This window comes from Pygocentrus nattereri, chromosome 16, assembly GCF_015220715.1.
Source record: "Pygocentrus nattereri isolate fPygNat1 chromosome 16, fPygNat1.pri, whole genome shotgun sequence".
In the NCBI taxonomy this organism is placed as follows: domain Eukaryota; kingdom Metazoa; phylum Chordata; class Actinopteri; order Characiformes; family Serrasalmidae; genus Pygocentrus; species Pygocentrus nattereri.
The window spans coordinates 37946999-37961998 of NC_051226.1; the positions used below are offsets into that span (position 1 = coordinate 37946999).

General features: G+C 40.5%; 1 protein-coding gene across 27 annotated transcripts in view; it reads left to right on the forward strand.

Annotated features, from left to right (window-relative positions):
• LOC108411429 (formin-binding protein 1) overlaps positions 1–15000 on the forward strand; it is a 137823-nt gene that overhangs the window by 50593 nt on the left and 72230 nt on the right. For 5 of the 27 annotated variants that reach the window (XM_037545921.1, XM_037545920.1, XM_037545929.1 and 2 more), the window contains exon 1: positions 4285–4558. The exons of 3 other annotated variants lie outside the window; for them this stretch is intronic. In XM_037545921.1, the coding sequence (XP_037401818.1) occupies positions 4367–4558 (192 nt within the window). In that variant the 5' untranslated portion in view covers positions 4285–4366. Of the gene's footprint in view, positions 1–3141; positions 3623–4279; positions 4559–6330; positions 6489–15000 lie in introns of those variants that run through there. 19 more of the 27 variants (XM_037545925.1, XM_037545926.1, XM_037545927.1 and 16 more) reach the window with 16 other exon arrangements.

Consider the following 15000-nt stretch of genomic DNA (forward strand, 5'->3'; position numbering starts at 1 on the left):
TTTTGACCTCCTAAGTGTTTTGTGGGAAACGAGCTGCTCCCCACTCCAGAGCCACTTTAGATGACCTATTAAACAGGCAGAGACTGGACTGACTGGACAGTCCACCTTCACTTCATAACTTCAGAATAAGTGTTTATTGGCAGCACAGAAAAACGAGATGAAGTTACGACTCGAGAGAAAGAGGCAGCTCAGTAACGCAAAGCATGGAGCAGGTTCACTGTATAATAATAATAATGATAATAATATAATAATTATTTTTCTTAAATACTTATTGCTTTGTTGTTGTTAATAATAGCCAACAATAATACTAATCATTATTATATACTAATTGTGTAATATAACAATAATATAATAATATAGTTCGATTAAATAACTATAAATACAACTATCAATAAATTATGATTATTGTTGTTAATAAATATTCTTATGAATAACTACCAATAATGCTAAGAATTATTCTTCTAAAAGCTAATAACATTATTGTTATTTATAAGTTTTATTTATACATTATAAATAAATATATTATTATTATTTATAATTATTTTTATAATATATGTATAATATGTTAATTCATTTTCTTCTTATTAGTATAAAGTATAACGATAATTTTGGTAGCGATAAGTATTTATATTATAATTAATAAAGTGAACAAGTGCATATATTAATAAAATAATTGTAAAGAATATAAATGATTGTAATTATTGTAGTGATATTATTAATATAATTAATAATAAATGTTTATATACTGTATATATTTTAGTTATTATAATGGTAGTAATAATATTAATAATGATGATATTTTGATAATAAAGTATTATTTCTGCTAATAATTGGAATAATTAACATTAAAATGACACATTTTAGAAATCATTTGTTTTGTATTGATCAGTATTATAATGCCTGTTCAGCTGCAGCTGTTCTTCCACTTCCTGTGATTCTACTGTATGATTCCCACTAAGTACTGATGGCCGATGAAGTCCTAACTCGATTTCTAAGTACTATGTATTATAAGTAGGACTGCAAAAAGCACTGAAACACTCCTTATGACGTCAGAGCGAGTGGGCGGGGCTAAGCTGCTGCTGGGCACGAAGGCGGAATGTGTGAATGGGTTGAACTAACTGGGCTTAGTGTCCATATAGGGACTGCATAGAGTGAACAGTGTTTATGTACTAAGTTAAACCCTCTTATCTGATAAATTAGCATTAATAAAGTTAATAATTCACCATTAACAGTGAATCCGGTTCTTGTGTGCTGCTAGTCATGCAGATGTGTCCAGGTAAACAGAACGTGTGATAAATGTGGGAAATGGGCCCTTTAAAACACAACCTCATCGGAGTAAACTGTTTTAAATACTTCTCACATACTAACCTGAGGTGGATGAACGAAGCACGGCAAAAAGGCAGAGCGATGATCGGGGTGTAATCCCACCCTCTTCCACTCGCCTTCCTAATCTCACGCAATCAGAACGGGTTTTAAATCACTGTTTAGGCCAGGATTATAAGTACGATTCAAACTGTTCATACCGTCTGTCGTTGGTGAAATAAAAGAGTGGTGCAGTTTTTGATAAACTGAAAGAGCTGAAGGATTAGCGTTTTGGTTGTGGAGATTAAGATTAGGTTTTTAGTATTCAGCTAAACGCATATTTCAGTAGGAAGTCCCCATAAAGTCACCAATGCAAGTGTGTGTGTGTGTGTGTGTGTGTGTGTGTGAGGGTGTGCGGCTGCAGATGTTTCCTGGATTCCCATCCTAACCCAGTTATGTGGATTAGACGGAGCTGTTTGATGTACAGAATAAACCCTGCGTCTGTGTACTGGTGGGCGGCGTGAGGTGAAGGGGCCGGTAGGGGGTCTAGGGAGTTTGGGGGGGGTGTTGTGGTCAAGGGGGTTGAGTCTTTGAGTTATAGCTCCATTGATGGTATATTTAGAGTTTCCTCTCGCCGTGTTTTATCAGTGCCTTTTACTATACATAGTGCACGGTTTTGTTTGTTAGCGGAGCGGCTAATAGCAGACGCAGCCATATACGCTCTTCACACTCGCAGAACGTGTTGAGGTGGGTCAAAGGTCATGTGCGTCATAAATAACCGCGGGCTTATTGTGAGGCGGTGGTGTCTCAGCACGTCCTGCATTAAATAGCACAAATAATAGACTAGTTCACTATCAGCCTTAATTAGGTGCCTTAATGATTCTAAACACACTGTTGAGCACAGCGTTGTGAGGACCGAGACACAGACGGGCTGTTTTAGGCTTTATTTAAAACTCATAAAGTCACATTCCTCTCTTTCTCTCTCTCTTCATCTCTGTTCTCTCTCTCTCTTTATCTCTTTATCTCTGTTCTCTCTCTCTCTCTTTCTCTCTCTCTCTATCTCTCTCTCTCTCTTTCTCTCTCTCTCTCTTTCTCTCTCTCTCTATCTCTCTCTCTTGCTGTCTCTCTCTCCCTCTCTATCTCTCTCTCTCTCTTTCTCTCTTTCTCTCTCTCTCTCTTTACATTTACATTTAGACATTTTGGCAGACACTCCAAGAGCGACTTATAGTTTGATCATTTTACACAGGTAGGCGAAGGTGGTGTTAGGAGTCTTGCCCAAGGACTCTAATCAGTATAGTGTAGGGTTCTTACCCAGCTGGGGGATTGAACTCCTCTCTTTCTTTCTCTCTCTCTCTCTCTCTCTCTCTCTCTCTCTCTCTCTCTTGCTGGCTCTCGCTCGCTCTCTCTCTCTCTCTCTCTCTCTCTCTCTCTCTCTCTCTCTCTGTCTGTCTTTCTCCAACTGTGACCTCTTTCTACATAGTAGCCTCAACACAGGGTGACATCATATGCCTGAGAGTCATGTATTTTTGCATGTGCATGTCCTTCTCTCTCTCTATCTTTCTCTCTCTCTCTTTCTCTCTCTCTCTCCCTCTCTTTCTCTCTCTCTCTCTGACTCAGTGCTCTCCTTCCACTCCACTGGTTCTACAGCACGCTTGACTGGAACTTTGGTTCTCTCTCTCGTGCAGTCCAGCATGTGTGATCATACGCCCCTCCCTCTCCAGCTCCCTCTCTCTCTCTCTCTCTCTGTCTCTCTCTCTCTCTCTCTCTCTCTCTGATCACTAATTCCTGTCCAGTAGATCAGTGCAGAGCAGACCGAGACGGAGAGCAGGGTGTATCCTCCACTTTTTCGGGTCACTGACCGACCCCTTCGTTAACACCTGACCTTTCCTGTACTGGATGTCGTTTTTCGAGTCGTACAGCAGCTGCAGGTCCAGCTGGAGGTTCCTTTTAACTCCTTGTTGTGCTCTCAGCTTCTGCCGTGTGAGCTGCGGTCAGCTCACCTGCAGAGTCTGGATCTCTGAACCCACAGAGTCCAGTCGGGCCCACTGATCTGACTTCGGCCTCACGGATCAATCGTGCGGCGCAGCAGTGGAAGCTCTCCTTTGGATTATTATCTGCCATAACAGCTGGATTATTGGTGCACATCTGGGCAAGGGTGCTGTGGATCAGATTGTTCTGATTCGGACCTGGAGGAGGGCTTGAAAACGTGCCAGTGGTCCAGAGTCGGTTCTGGTTACCTTGTTTGATTGACAGGCTGTGTCGGGGAGGCCCCTCCCCCCTCTGAGGAGTCCTGGTTACCATGCTGCATGCTCAACAGAGGGTAAATAATAACAACAATAACAGCAGCATATATGAAAATAGTGGCGGTATTTATTGTTGTCCGCCAGTCTGAAGGTGGCGATTTAATTGACCGCATTTATTTTTGTTAGAATAAAAATAATAGTAGTATTCATTAAAGCATGTGCCTATTTATTGCCCAAAAGGATATTCTTAGGCCAGTAGTGTTTTGTTTTTATTGCCTGTGTTCAACTGTAGCGCAACTAATTCCACCAGTTATGTTTAAATATTCATAGTTTTATTTAAATCAGTGTGAATTGTGCTAAAAATGTTCAAAACACAGTGAATCGTGATGCAATTTAAGATTTGATTCATGCACTGAATTGTTTTGTGGTCAAATCGAGGTCACAGATTTGCGCCTTTTGTAATAAAAGAGTCTTTTCTTTTGCATTATTTGCAAATTTAACTGCACAGTTGCTTTGTTTTTGAACGCTAATGCCAGATATGCGCTGTCTGTGTTTCAGACTGGTGGGATTTGAGCTGATCCCCACTGTGGTTGGGCTCGTATTAGCAGATATGCACCCCCCTCTGGTGGGGGAGGGCTGAGTACAGGGGGCTTATGGGTAATGCAGACCAAAACAAAGAGGTCCATCTCTCTACTAATGCCAAACAACGAGGGGCAGGTTGTGAAGCTGAGCAGCACCGCAGGCTGTAGGTCAGGCTGGATGTTTTTGCTCTCTGGATGCTGACCTCTCTCTGACCGCTGGCATGTAAAAATGCATCTTTTATGAAGAAAATTAGCAGTGTGCTCGAGCAGTGGAGGAGCTTTATTGGCTTTTTATTTTTAAGGATGGAACGAGGTTGCAGCACTCGGACGAAACTCTCCACGTTTTATCGGGATCAGAATCTCACTATGATGATGCCGTGTCTGATGCCGTCAGGACTGTCGTCCCGCCGGATAACGGGCCGGTTCTACCAGGTAGACGCACAGCGGTCCTGTGAGAAAGAGCGCGAGAGGGACTTTCAGCTTTGTTTGCTTATTCATTTTTAATTTTTATAGAGGAATTCTAACTCTCAGCAGTTTGATTTGGTTGTGTTTTTAGAAAGTAATTCAGCGCTTTGTAAAATTCATTTTTAGCACATTTTGATTAGATTATTATGATTTTAATTTTCAGTACGGTTTTTATCATGTTGATCAATATCATATATGCAGCCTTGTCACTGTTCAGTAGAGCTTGCAGTTTTGGATGCTGAATGTGAAATGTGTAGGGGCCAAAGCAAAATATGTGGCAATGGCAGGGACCAAAGCAAAGGCTGTAGCAGTGACAGGGACCAAAGCAAAATATGTGACTGTGGCAGGAACCAAAGCAAAATCTGGCAATGGCAGGAACCAAAGCAAAATATGTGGCTGTGGCAGGAACCAAAGCAAAATCTGGCAATGGCAGGAACCAAAGCAAAATATGTGACTGTGGCAGGGGCCAAAGCAAAATCTGGCAATGGCAGGAACCAAAGCAAAATATGTGACTGTGGCAGGGGCAAAAGGAAAGTCTGTAGCAGTGACAGGGACCAAAGCAAAATATGTGACTGTGGCAGGGGCAAAAGGAAAGTCTGTAGCAGTGACAGGGACCAAAGCAAAATATGTGACTGTGGCAGGGGCCAAAGCAAAATCTGGCAATGGCAGGAACCAAAGCAAAATATGTGACTGTGGCAGGGGCCAAAGCAAAATCTGGCAATGGCAGGAACCAAAGCAAAATATGTGACTGTGGCAGGGGCCAAAGCAAAATCTGGCAATGGCAGGAACCAAAGCAAAATATGTGACTGTGGCAGGGGCAAAAGGAAAGTCTGTAGCAGTGACAGGGACCAAAGCAAAATATGTGACTGTGGCAGGGACAAAAGGAAAGTCTGTAGCAGTGACAGGGACCAAAGCAAAATATGTGACTGTGGCAGGGGCAAAAGGAAAGTCTGTAGCAGTGACAGGGACCAAAGCAAAATATGTGACTGTGGCAGGGGCCAAAGCAAAATCTGGCAATGGCAGGAACCAAAGCAAAATATGTGACTGTGGCAGGGGCCAAAGCAAAATCTGCCAATGGCAGGAACCAAAGCAAAATATGTGACTGTGGCAGGAACCAAAGCAAAATATGTGACTGTGGCAGGAACCAAAGCAAAATATGTGACTGTGGCAGGGGCCAAAGCAAAATATGTGACTGTGGCAGGAACCAAAGCAAAATATGTGACTGTGGCAGGGGCCAAAGCAAAATATGTGACTGTGGCAGGGGCCAAAGCAAAATCTGCCAATGGCAGGAACCAAAGCAAAATATGTGACTGTGGCAGGAACCAAAGCAAAATATGTGACTGTGGCATTTCCATATTTTCCTGTTTGATGTGTTTTTTTTCCTCTTAGAAAATCACCCAGAACGTGAACTATGACTATGTTGGCTGGTCTAATCTCAGCTGCTGCAGGAGTGACAGTTGTTTAAGTAAGATGAGCTAATCACATTAGATAACTGTACAAATACCCCAGATGCTGACTGTGAACCTTTGCGATGAGAGTGAGAGTGAGACGGAGGGAAAGAGATCTAATTAGATGTGCAGTATTTCTGTCTCCATTTATGCGTGTGGAGAGCCTAAACATGACTAGCGAGCAAAACTAGTGAAGTGCATGCCACCCACATGCACATCCTGTGTCTCCACACACACACACACACACACACACTCTCACAGCTCTTTCCTTCCTGTGTGATAGGTGGACACACAGGCCACTGTGTGAGTGTGGTGTTCTTCAGGCCTGACGGAGTGTGTGGCGGTGTTGGGAAGGTGTTTGCGTGCGCGTGTGTGTGTGAGACGTTGGACTGAGTGAGTGGTTGGAGATGGTGGAGGAGAAGATGGGTGGATGTTGGAGCTACACCAAGGTGAGCTGGAGCGGTTCTGTGGCGTTAGCTTCCAGCACTAGCTAGCTGAAAGAAGCTTAGAAGCTCCAGAATGCGTCACCTCCGTGTTCAAATGTGCCTCGTTTACGTCTATACATGCTTCTGTTTGATGTGTTTGGTGTGTTTGACGCGTTTGGTAAGACATGCCACGATGTGAGGTCGCGTGTAAAAGTTTTGGTGCCCCGGTGGAATACGGTTTTAATGTGTTGTTGACTTTCTAAGTTCTACAGAGAACACATTTCAATGCAAATCGACTGTTTATATGACAAATCTAACATATTGGAGATTAAAATGAAACAAAAAGTGGCCTGTGCATGTTTTGTATTTTTTGTTTAGGTTAAATTCAGCAAATGAATAGAAATTGCGCACTAAATTAACAGAAACATGGTTCTGTGGAGAACATGTGTTCATTGTTCATCAACCCCATTCAACAAAGATGTGTTCAAAGGGGTGTTCAGACTTTTGCAGGTAATTTTGGCAGTACCATCTAGTGTAACGCTGTCAACTGTTTAGTTCAACTGTCTGTTCTAATGAATGGCATGTAGCTAAATCAAGGCGTCCACAGCTGCTTGTTGTGGTGAGAATGTGAGCATGTCTCACCTTTGGTTTGTGTTGGTACGCATGTTTGTGTGTCGCAGCCATGTGGCTGTTAAATTATGGGGTGTTTAAGTCTTGCATTTTCAAGTTTAATTGCTTTTCCTGTGATTTTATGTACCGGAAACAGATTCGTTTCTACCATTTTTCCAGCATTTTGTTATCTTTAGAGTTAAACAGGCTGTATTTATTAATGAGTATTTGTTATGAGATGTTTAAATGAGTTCTGCGTTGCTGTTGTGTATCGTGCCTCTTTCGAAAGCACCCTGGGCCAAAACGCATCTTTATAACTTCAGTGTGAGTGGGCGGGGTTAAAGCGCTATAACAAAAAACAAATGAATTCAAAACACGGATGGACTGTGTGGACTAGAGAGTGAATATTTTAAAATTTTCGAGTTTGATGTCTAACGTGTACTAATAAGTGCATTTTTCTTGTATAAAAAGTAAATTGTTGAAAATGCATTCAAAACATTTTAAATATCCTGGCTCAGTCGCAAATGGCTTATTGTCAGCCATATGATGCCCTTCTGGGTTGCCTGTTATTTCATGACCTACATAGTGTGCTAGATAGGATGTAGAGAGCTATTTAGGACTCATTCTTTGCTATCACAGCTATTATTTTCAAAGCCGAGGCCTTGAAAAGAATCATTGTGTATGCTAAGCCAGTTCAAGTAGACCACCGACCAAAAATATTTAGGTGACAGCAGCTCTGTGGTCAGAAGCTAACTGCCGATGAAGAGTTGGAGGACGGCAGACAAAGCAGGTAGTAGAGCGAGAGAAATTGAAACATGCATGATGTTCGGCCATCTGTTCGAATAAAACTGACGATAAAGCTGCACTTAGTAAGATTTGGGGATTTGGAGACCTCTCTGGTGGAAGTGTGTAACTGCAGACTCTTCCCTGAGTGGGTGACTCAAAGGGAATTCAAAGAGAACTTGGTCAAAACTCGGTGAAGGACGCATCTTCAGAGGATGTGAGCGAGTTGTCTACTATTGTCATTATAGCTTCATGAGTGAAGTGTTGAATCTGAGATCATTTGAGGCCTAAACGGTAAGTCAGACCTTCTTTTTGAGGCTGTGCTTGTGACGTTAATATGTAAAGATGCATATCGCTCCTGTCCGATAAAAATCTCATACCTCCAAAATGCCACTTCACAGGAGAAAGAAAAAACATACCTTAAGTTTAATGTAAGTCAATGGAACCAAACGTTTTTCCACATTATTCTGGGCCATTTCTTTTGGTCCGATCATCATGAAATTTACATACAATGTAAAGAACAACAGGATCTTCTTATTGTTTATAAATCTTATTATTTAAAGAACTGGAAAACGAGATACAAGGTTTTGTTCTGACAGCAGCGATATTAAGATCCAGCGCTTCAGACTGATTTTATTCTCCTCAATTATTCTCCTGATGTTTTTTTTCATTTTGACGAAAGTATCTTACATAGTGCAGCTTTAATGCATAACGTTCCTTTGTTGGGGCTTCAAAAGTTAGTAAAAGGGTCTGAATTTGATTTATTTGTGTACTGTAAGCTCTGATGTTTTATTTATTATTTCTACTTGCATGTTGAGGATATCATGAGGCCAGTGAGATGTAATGTTATGTTGCAAAAGCCCTGACATTGGAGTCGTACAAAGATCACTTATAAAAGGTGGTTCTTCAGTGGCTCTTTAGTAACGGCAATGGCTCTGTTGAGGACCTTGAGTCATATATGAGCCATTTCATGCTTAAATGGTTCTTTGTATGGTGAAATGGTTCTTCAGATTGATGGAGAATGTGCTGGTTCGATGAAAATGGTTCTTGAGCTGTGATACTCCATCTGATGTCAGATCATATATATATTGTTATATAATAAACTCTGCTGTCTAATGGTGTGATGGTAATGTGATCTGTGGCTGACTCGATGTTTCCTCGCTGTAACAGCATTAGATGCGGCTTTTACCTGCAGTTACATCAGCCTGGCTGGGAAACGATGAGGTCATTCTGGGCCTGTTTTGAAGGAATTTGGCCGCTACTGTAGTGCAGTACTGTAAAGGCAGCGGGTGGTTGTTAGGGTTGTTTTTAGTCGCTGAATGTAACATATTAGGGGGAAAAAAGTGCCATAACTTTTACACAAGCCACATTTTATGTTCCATTTGTTCCACAATATGTTATATCCAGCAAATAGAAAATGAATATGCATTACAATGGTCATAATTGCGTCTCTGTAGACTTAATTTGCCTGGTGACCAATAAAACCATGTTGAATGAAGCATTATAATAATACTTCAGATTATTTTGAAGTATCGCTATATCATATTTTTAAAATATCGCCCACCCCTAATTTATCTAAAGGAATAAATGTTATATTTCTCTACAGTGCTGAAAAAATAAAAAATAAAAACTGCATTTTAGAAATGCTGATTTATTGATATTGATAGAAATGTACGTAGAAAGTATTATATTAACATCAGTCATAATTTCCCTATTCTAGTGATTCTCTCGCACTCTTTCTGTATCTCTCTCTTTACCCACTGTTTGTCTAGCATGTGCACGGTCGTCCCCCTGTCTCTTCATCTCTCTTCATCTCTCTCTCTGTGTTAATAACTGGTGATGTATCTGTTTATCAAGTACACAGTGGCTTTATGAATTATACATTATCCGCTGTTCCACACAGTAAACCAGCTCTTAAAGCTGCGTTTCAGGTCAGACTGCAGACTCGCTTGGTTTATGAGGAGCAGGCCTTGTTATGCACTTTCAGGTACCTTCCGAAAAAAAGCAGAACAGGAAATTAAAGTGGTAATTTGGCAAAGAAGCAGACTTGTATGGTTTTCCTGTACGCCAGTTGCTGAGATGAGCTTGATACCTAATGTAGCCAAGAAGTGGTGGAGGCTTATACCCCACCAATTAGCACTGTGCACAAAACACGCTGTTTTTAGGATAAGGGATATTTTGGTCTGTCATTTCAGTTCCAGTTGAATCTGCCATATCATTCATTTTTATTGACTATGAGCTTCCACATCACTAAAGATCTCAGAGGCTTTAACCTGCGATGCAACTTTATAGAAATGACCCCAGATTATATTATTCCTGTGCTATAAAGTTTCATAGAAATAACAGATTGTGTTAATTCCATGCTATAAAGCTTTATAGAAATAACCCCAGACTATATTAATCTCTAATATAAAACTTTATAGAAATAACCCCAGACTATATTAATCTCTAATATAAAACTTTATAGAAATAACCTCAGACTATATTAATCTCTAATATAAAACTTTATAGAAATAACCTCAGATTATATTAATCTTTAATATAAAACTTTATAGAAATAACCCCAGACTATATTAATCTCTAACATAAAACTTTATAGAAATAACCTCAGATTATATTAATCTTTAATATAAAACTTTATAGAAATAACCCCAGACTATATTAATCTCTAATATAAAACTTTATAGAAATAACCCCAGACTATATTAATCTCTAATATAAAACTTTATAGAAATAACCCCAGACTATATTAATCTCTAATATAAAACTTTATAGAAATAACCTCAGATTATATTAATCTCTAATATAAAACTTTATAGAAATAACCCCAGACTATATTAATCTCTAATATAAAACTTTATAGAAATAACCCCAGACTATATTAATCTCTAATATAAAACTTTATAGAAATAACCTCAGGATATATTAATTTTTAAATATATGTTACTATAAAACTTTAAAGAAATAAGGTTAGATCGTAAATTTAGATCAACCTCTACTATTAAACTGTACAGAAATAACCCCAGATTAGATTAATCTCTACTACAAAACTTTATAGAAATAAACCTAGAAATCTTTGGGTGGGTTGGACGCCCCCCCATCACTTAGCGCAATGCTAGCCATTGCAGGCATCTGTTATATACCAGGGTATATTTTGGTTTGTCCATCTGAATTTTCATTACCAAGTCGTAAGGCACAATTTTTCAGTAACTGCATGAAATAAATGTCGTTTATTTGTTTATTTATGTTTTTGTGAACCGAACGTGTGTTTTCTGATCTCCACATGTCACTACATGCTTACAATTTACTGGTGGAAGCCAAAAATCTCCTGCGCTCTTTGTGTTGTTTTCTAAAAGTGATGTTTCCAGAGCAGATCACTGAAGAGACGCCGTCTGTTTATAGTTTAGAGCCCAGATTTGGGGAAAAACGGGTCGACTTTCAGTAGAAAAACAAACTGAGTTCAGCTTCTTTTATTATAAGGGTTTAAAATGACATCACCGTCTATTGGACTGGAGAGAAGAGCTACAGCCTCACACGACACCCAGCTTCTGAATGGAGCTCATGAAATATGAACGTTAGGAAGAACATGACGAGGTAGAACCTCTGGTGGTCTCAAGGAGTGGAAGAGGTAAAAACATTAGGTTATAAAAAGGTACAAATATGAACTTCTTATCTGGGAAAAAAAACTTACTTAAGCTTCACAAATGGACCTTCAAACCACTCTGAGGGAACATTTACGCTGTTGAATGAAAAAGGAACCTTTATTTCGAACAGTAGTGGATGGAATTGGATATGTCTAAATTGGGAAGAAACTTGGAAAAACAGTAGATTTGTACAGTTGCAGTGCAGGCCTGGCTGTACACACACCTTTCGACCCACCTGTGAGTGTGTGAGTGAATGAGGGGATCTGGATTTGAGGAGTGTTGTAATTCTCACTGACAGAATGGGGCTAGCTATGGATCTGTGAGAACGCGAGTGTGTGTGAGGGTAAGAGGCCTGCAGCAGGTGTGTGTTAAATGAGTGAAGCGGTTTCCAGTGCTTTGGGTTGTAAAAATGCTGCAGGTTAAATTAGACGCATTGGTTTGATGCTGCACCACCGTTGGTTGTGTCTGCATGTGCAGACTATTCGCTAATGTAACACTCAGACAGGGTAGTGAGATGCAAATGCAGAGAATCTGTAAAGCACAAAAATCCACAGAGGACAAAATCCAAGTACGGACAGGCAAAGTCAAAAACCAGGGACCAAAATACAGGGATAACAGCCCAATAAAGTCACCGAGAGTGGCAATACCTGGCAGAGGCAGAGTGCCGCGTTGTTTGGTTTTTTCGTTTGTTTTGTATCCAACTGTGGCTCAGAGGCTTCCTGGGCTGGCTATTTGGGTGACCCTACATCACAGCTATGTTATGATGAGAGACACTGGGCTGTGGCTAAGGGGCTCTCTTGACTGGGAGCCTGATCGAGGTGACATCATAGCCTGGGCCGGCTGCTTGGTTGATGCTGCACTGCAGCCGTGGGGCTGCCTGGACCGATAGTGTTCGGCTTCGTTGGCATCACTACGCTGCAGCTATGAGGCCTCTCAGACCGGCTGCCTGGATGTCGCTGCATTGCAGCTATAGGCTACCTGTACCAGTGGTGTTCGGCTGCTAGACAATGCTACCCCTTCATGGCTAAGGGCATTGTCTGCCACCCTGCCCGGCCTCCTGTGTGGTGCACCGTAGTTGTGGAGTGACACTTTATGGCAAAGGACTCGGGATCCGGGATAGCTAAGTGACTCTGTAAATCAAAGAGATGATGATGATGATGATAATACAGGACATTTTATAACGGAAAACTGTGGAGTTCAATGCCTTGATTCAAAGATAGCCTGTCTGTCATTGTCCACTCCAATGGGATGGCCATAGCCAGTTAGAACCTGCAGGCTCTGCAACGGTTCTTCATCTAAAAATGAAGAAAATACCTCATGCAACACCAAATGAACAACCTTTAAAGGGGTTTGAGCAGCTTTTTAGTGGCTTTCCTAAGGAAAAAAATCTTAAGTAGCTCATTTTGAGTCAAAATAAAACCATAAGAATCATTAACCCCTTAACATCCTGGGCTTATTACATACTAAGGCTTATTACTCAGTACCTGAGACTTCAGTACAAACTGGCTGGGCCCTGACCAACAAGGGGTTAAGTCAGTATATGATGAAAGTAAATGTGAAGCGTCAGTTTTCAAATGGAACTGAATTAGAATTCTTAAGTGTGTCGCAGTTAATCACATTTTCTTGTTCCTCTCGTGGAGAAGAGTTCGCACCTGCACACAAACTCGTCTGAGCTGCATTCTTTCGTTAGCGCTCTGTTAAACATTTACGCAGAGAGGGACTCGTCCTCCAGACAGCACCATGTGTGAGTGTTCTGAACATGTGAGGTCAGCTTTGTTACTGAAAGAGGAAAGTTTGACAAAGATCTGGCTAATCTTTGGATTCAGAAATGGAGTCTATGAGTTGCCACAGTTATCACTGACATGTAAAGAGGCACACCAGAGGTGGGGACTGGAGTGCAGGGCCAATTACAGAAACTTCTGAAGTCTGTTTAGTTACCGTGACAACTTCAGTTAGGACTGAATTTAGCACAGAAGCTGTTACAGAACGGCAGATAAGAAAACAGTATTACAGAAACAGATCTCCTAAATCAGAGGTCACTAATAGGCGGAATGTGGTCCTATGTGGACCTGGGCCTGTAATTGATAAACTATGGAGAATTATTTAATTTTGACGAGGTGGTCCAATTATAATCTGCGCAACTTTTCTAGCCTTTACGGTAGCTTTAGCGGCCGGAGTCTCACGGACCAATTGCTTACGTTGTAAATATCACACGTGACGCCACTCAGCCAATCAGATCTGTGTGTTACGGTGAGCACTGAGACTCGAGTTAGTGACGCCACACAAGGGAGAAATGAGGAGAGAAACAGCAGTCAGAGAAGAAAGTGAGTCAGAGGGAAGTTATTCCACATGACGTGATCTAAAAAGAGAAAACTGGCAGTAAATGTTGTTGAAATCCGACCGAACTGGACTTTATTTGATCTGATGTTCAGTAAATGTTGTTGAAATCTGACCGAACTGGACTTTATTTGATCTGATGTTGAGTAAATGTTGTTGAAATCTGACCGAACTGGACTTTATTTGATCTGATGTTGAGTAAATGTTGTTGAAATCTGACCGAACTGGACTTTATTTGATCTGATGTTCAGTAAATGTTGTTGAAATCTGACCGAACTGGACTTTATTTGATCTGATGTTCAGTAAATGTTGTTGAAATCTGACCGAACTGGACTTTATTTGATCTGATGTTCAGTAAATGTTGTTGAAATCTGACCGAACTGGACTTTATTTGATCTGATGTTCAGTAAATGTTGTTGAAATCTGACCGAACTGGACTTTATTTGATCTGATGTTCAGTAAATGTTGTTGAAATCTGACCGAACTGGACTTTATTTGATCTGACGTTCAGTAAATGGTGGTGAAATCTGACCGAACTGGACTTTATTTGAGCTGACGTTCAGTAAATGGTGGTGAAATCTGACCGAACTGGACTTTATTTGATCTGATGTTCAGTAAATGTTGTTGAAATCTGACTGAACTGGACTTTATTTGATCTGATGTTCAGCAAATGTTGTTGAAATCTGACTGAACTGGACTTTATTTGATCTGATGTTCAGTAAATGTTGTTGAAATCTGACCGAACTGGACTTTATTTGATCTGATGTTCAGTAAATGTTGTTGAAATCTGACCGAACTGGACTTTATTTGATCTGATGTTCAGCTGTCGACTGGATAAGATGTTGATATTCCTACTCGGCTACTTCAGTAAACAGTATATGGTACTGAGTCATGATGCACTTTAGACGTTATGATGTTCTGGACCTTCACTTGAGGAAATTTTCTCTAACTGGACCTTATTGAATTGTAATTAAACACCCCTGTCCAAATACTGTCCTCACTTTAAGACAAACCCAAAGATGTCTTAACTTGTGTTAAAGTGCATAGTTCACTATAACTAGCATGATGACCATGATGGTGGTGAATAATGAGGAGACAGAGCTGAACGTGGTCTGTTTTTTAGAAGGAATAATGTTAGCGTCCTCGGCTAAAGCATTTGGGAA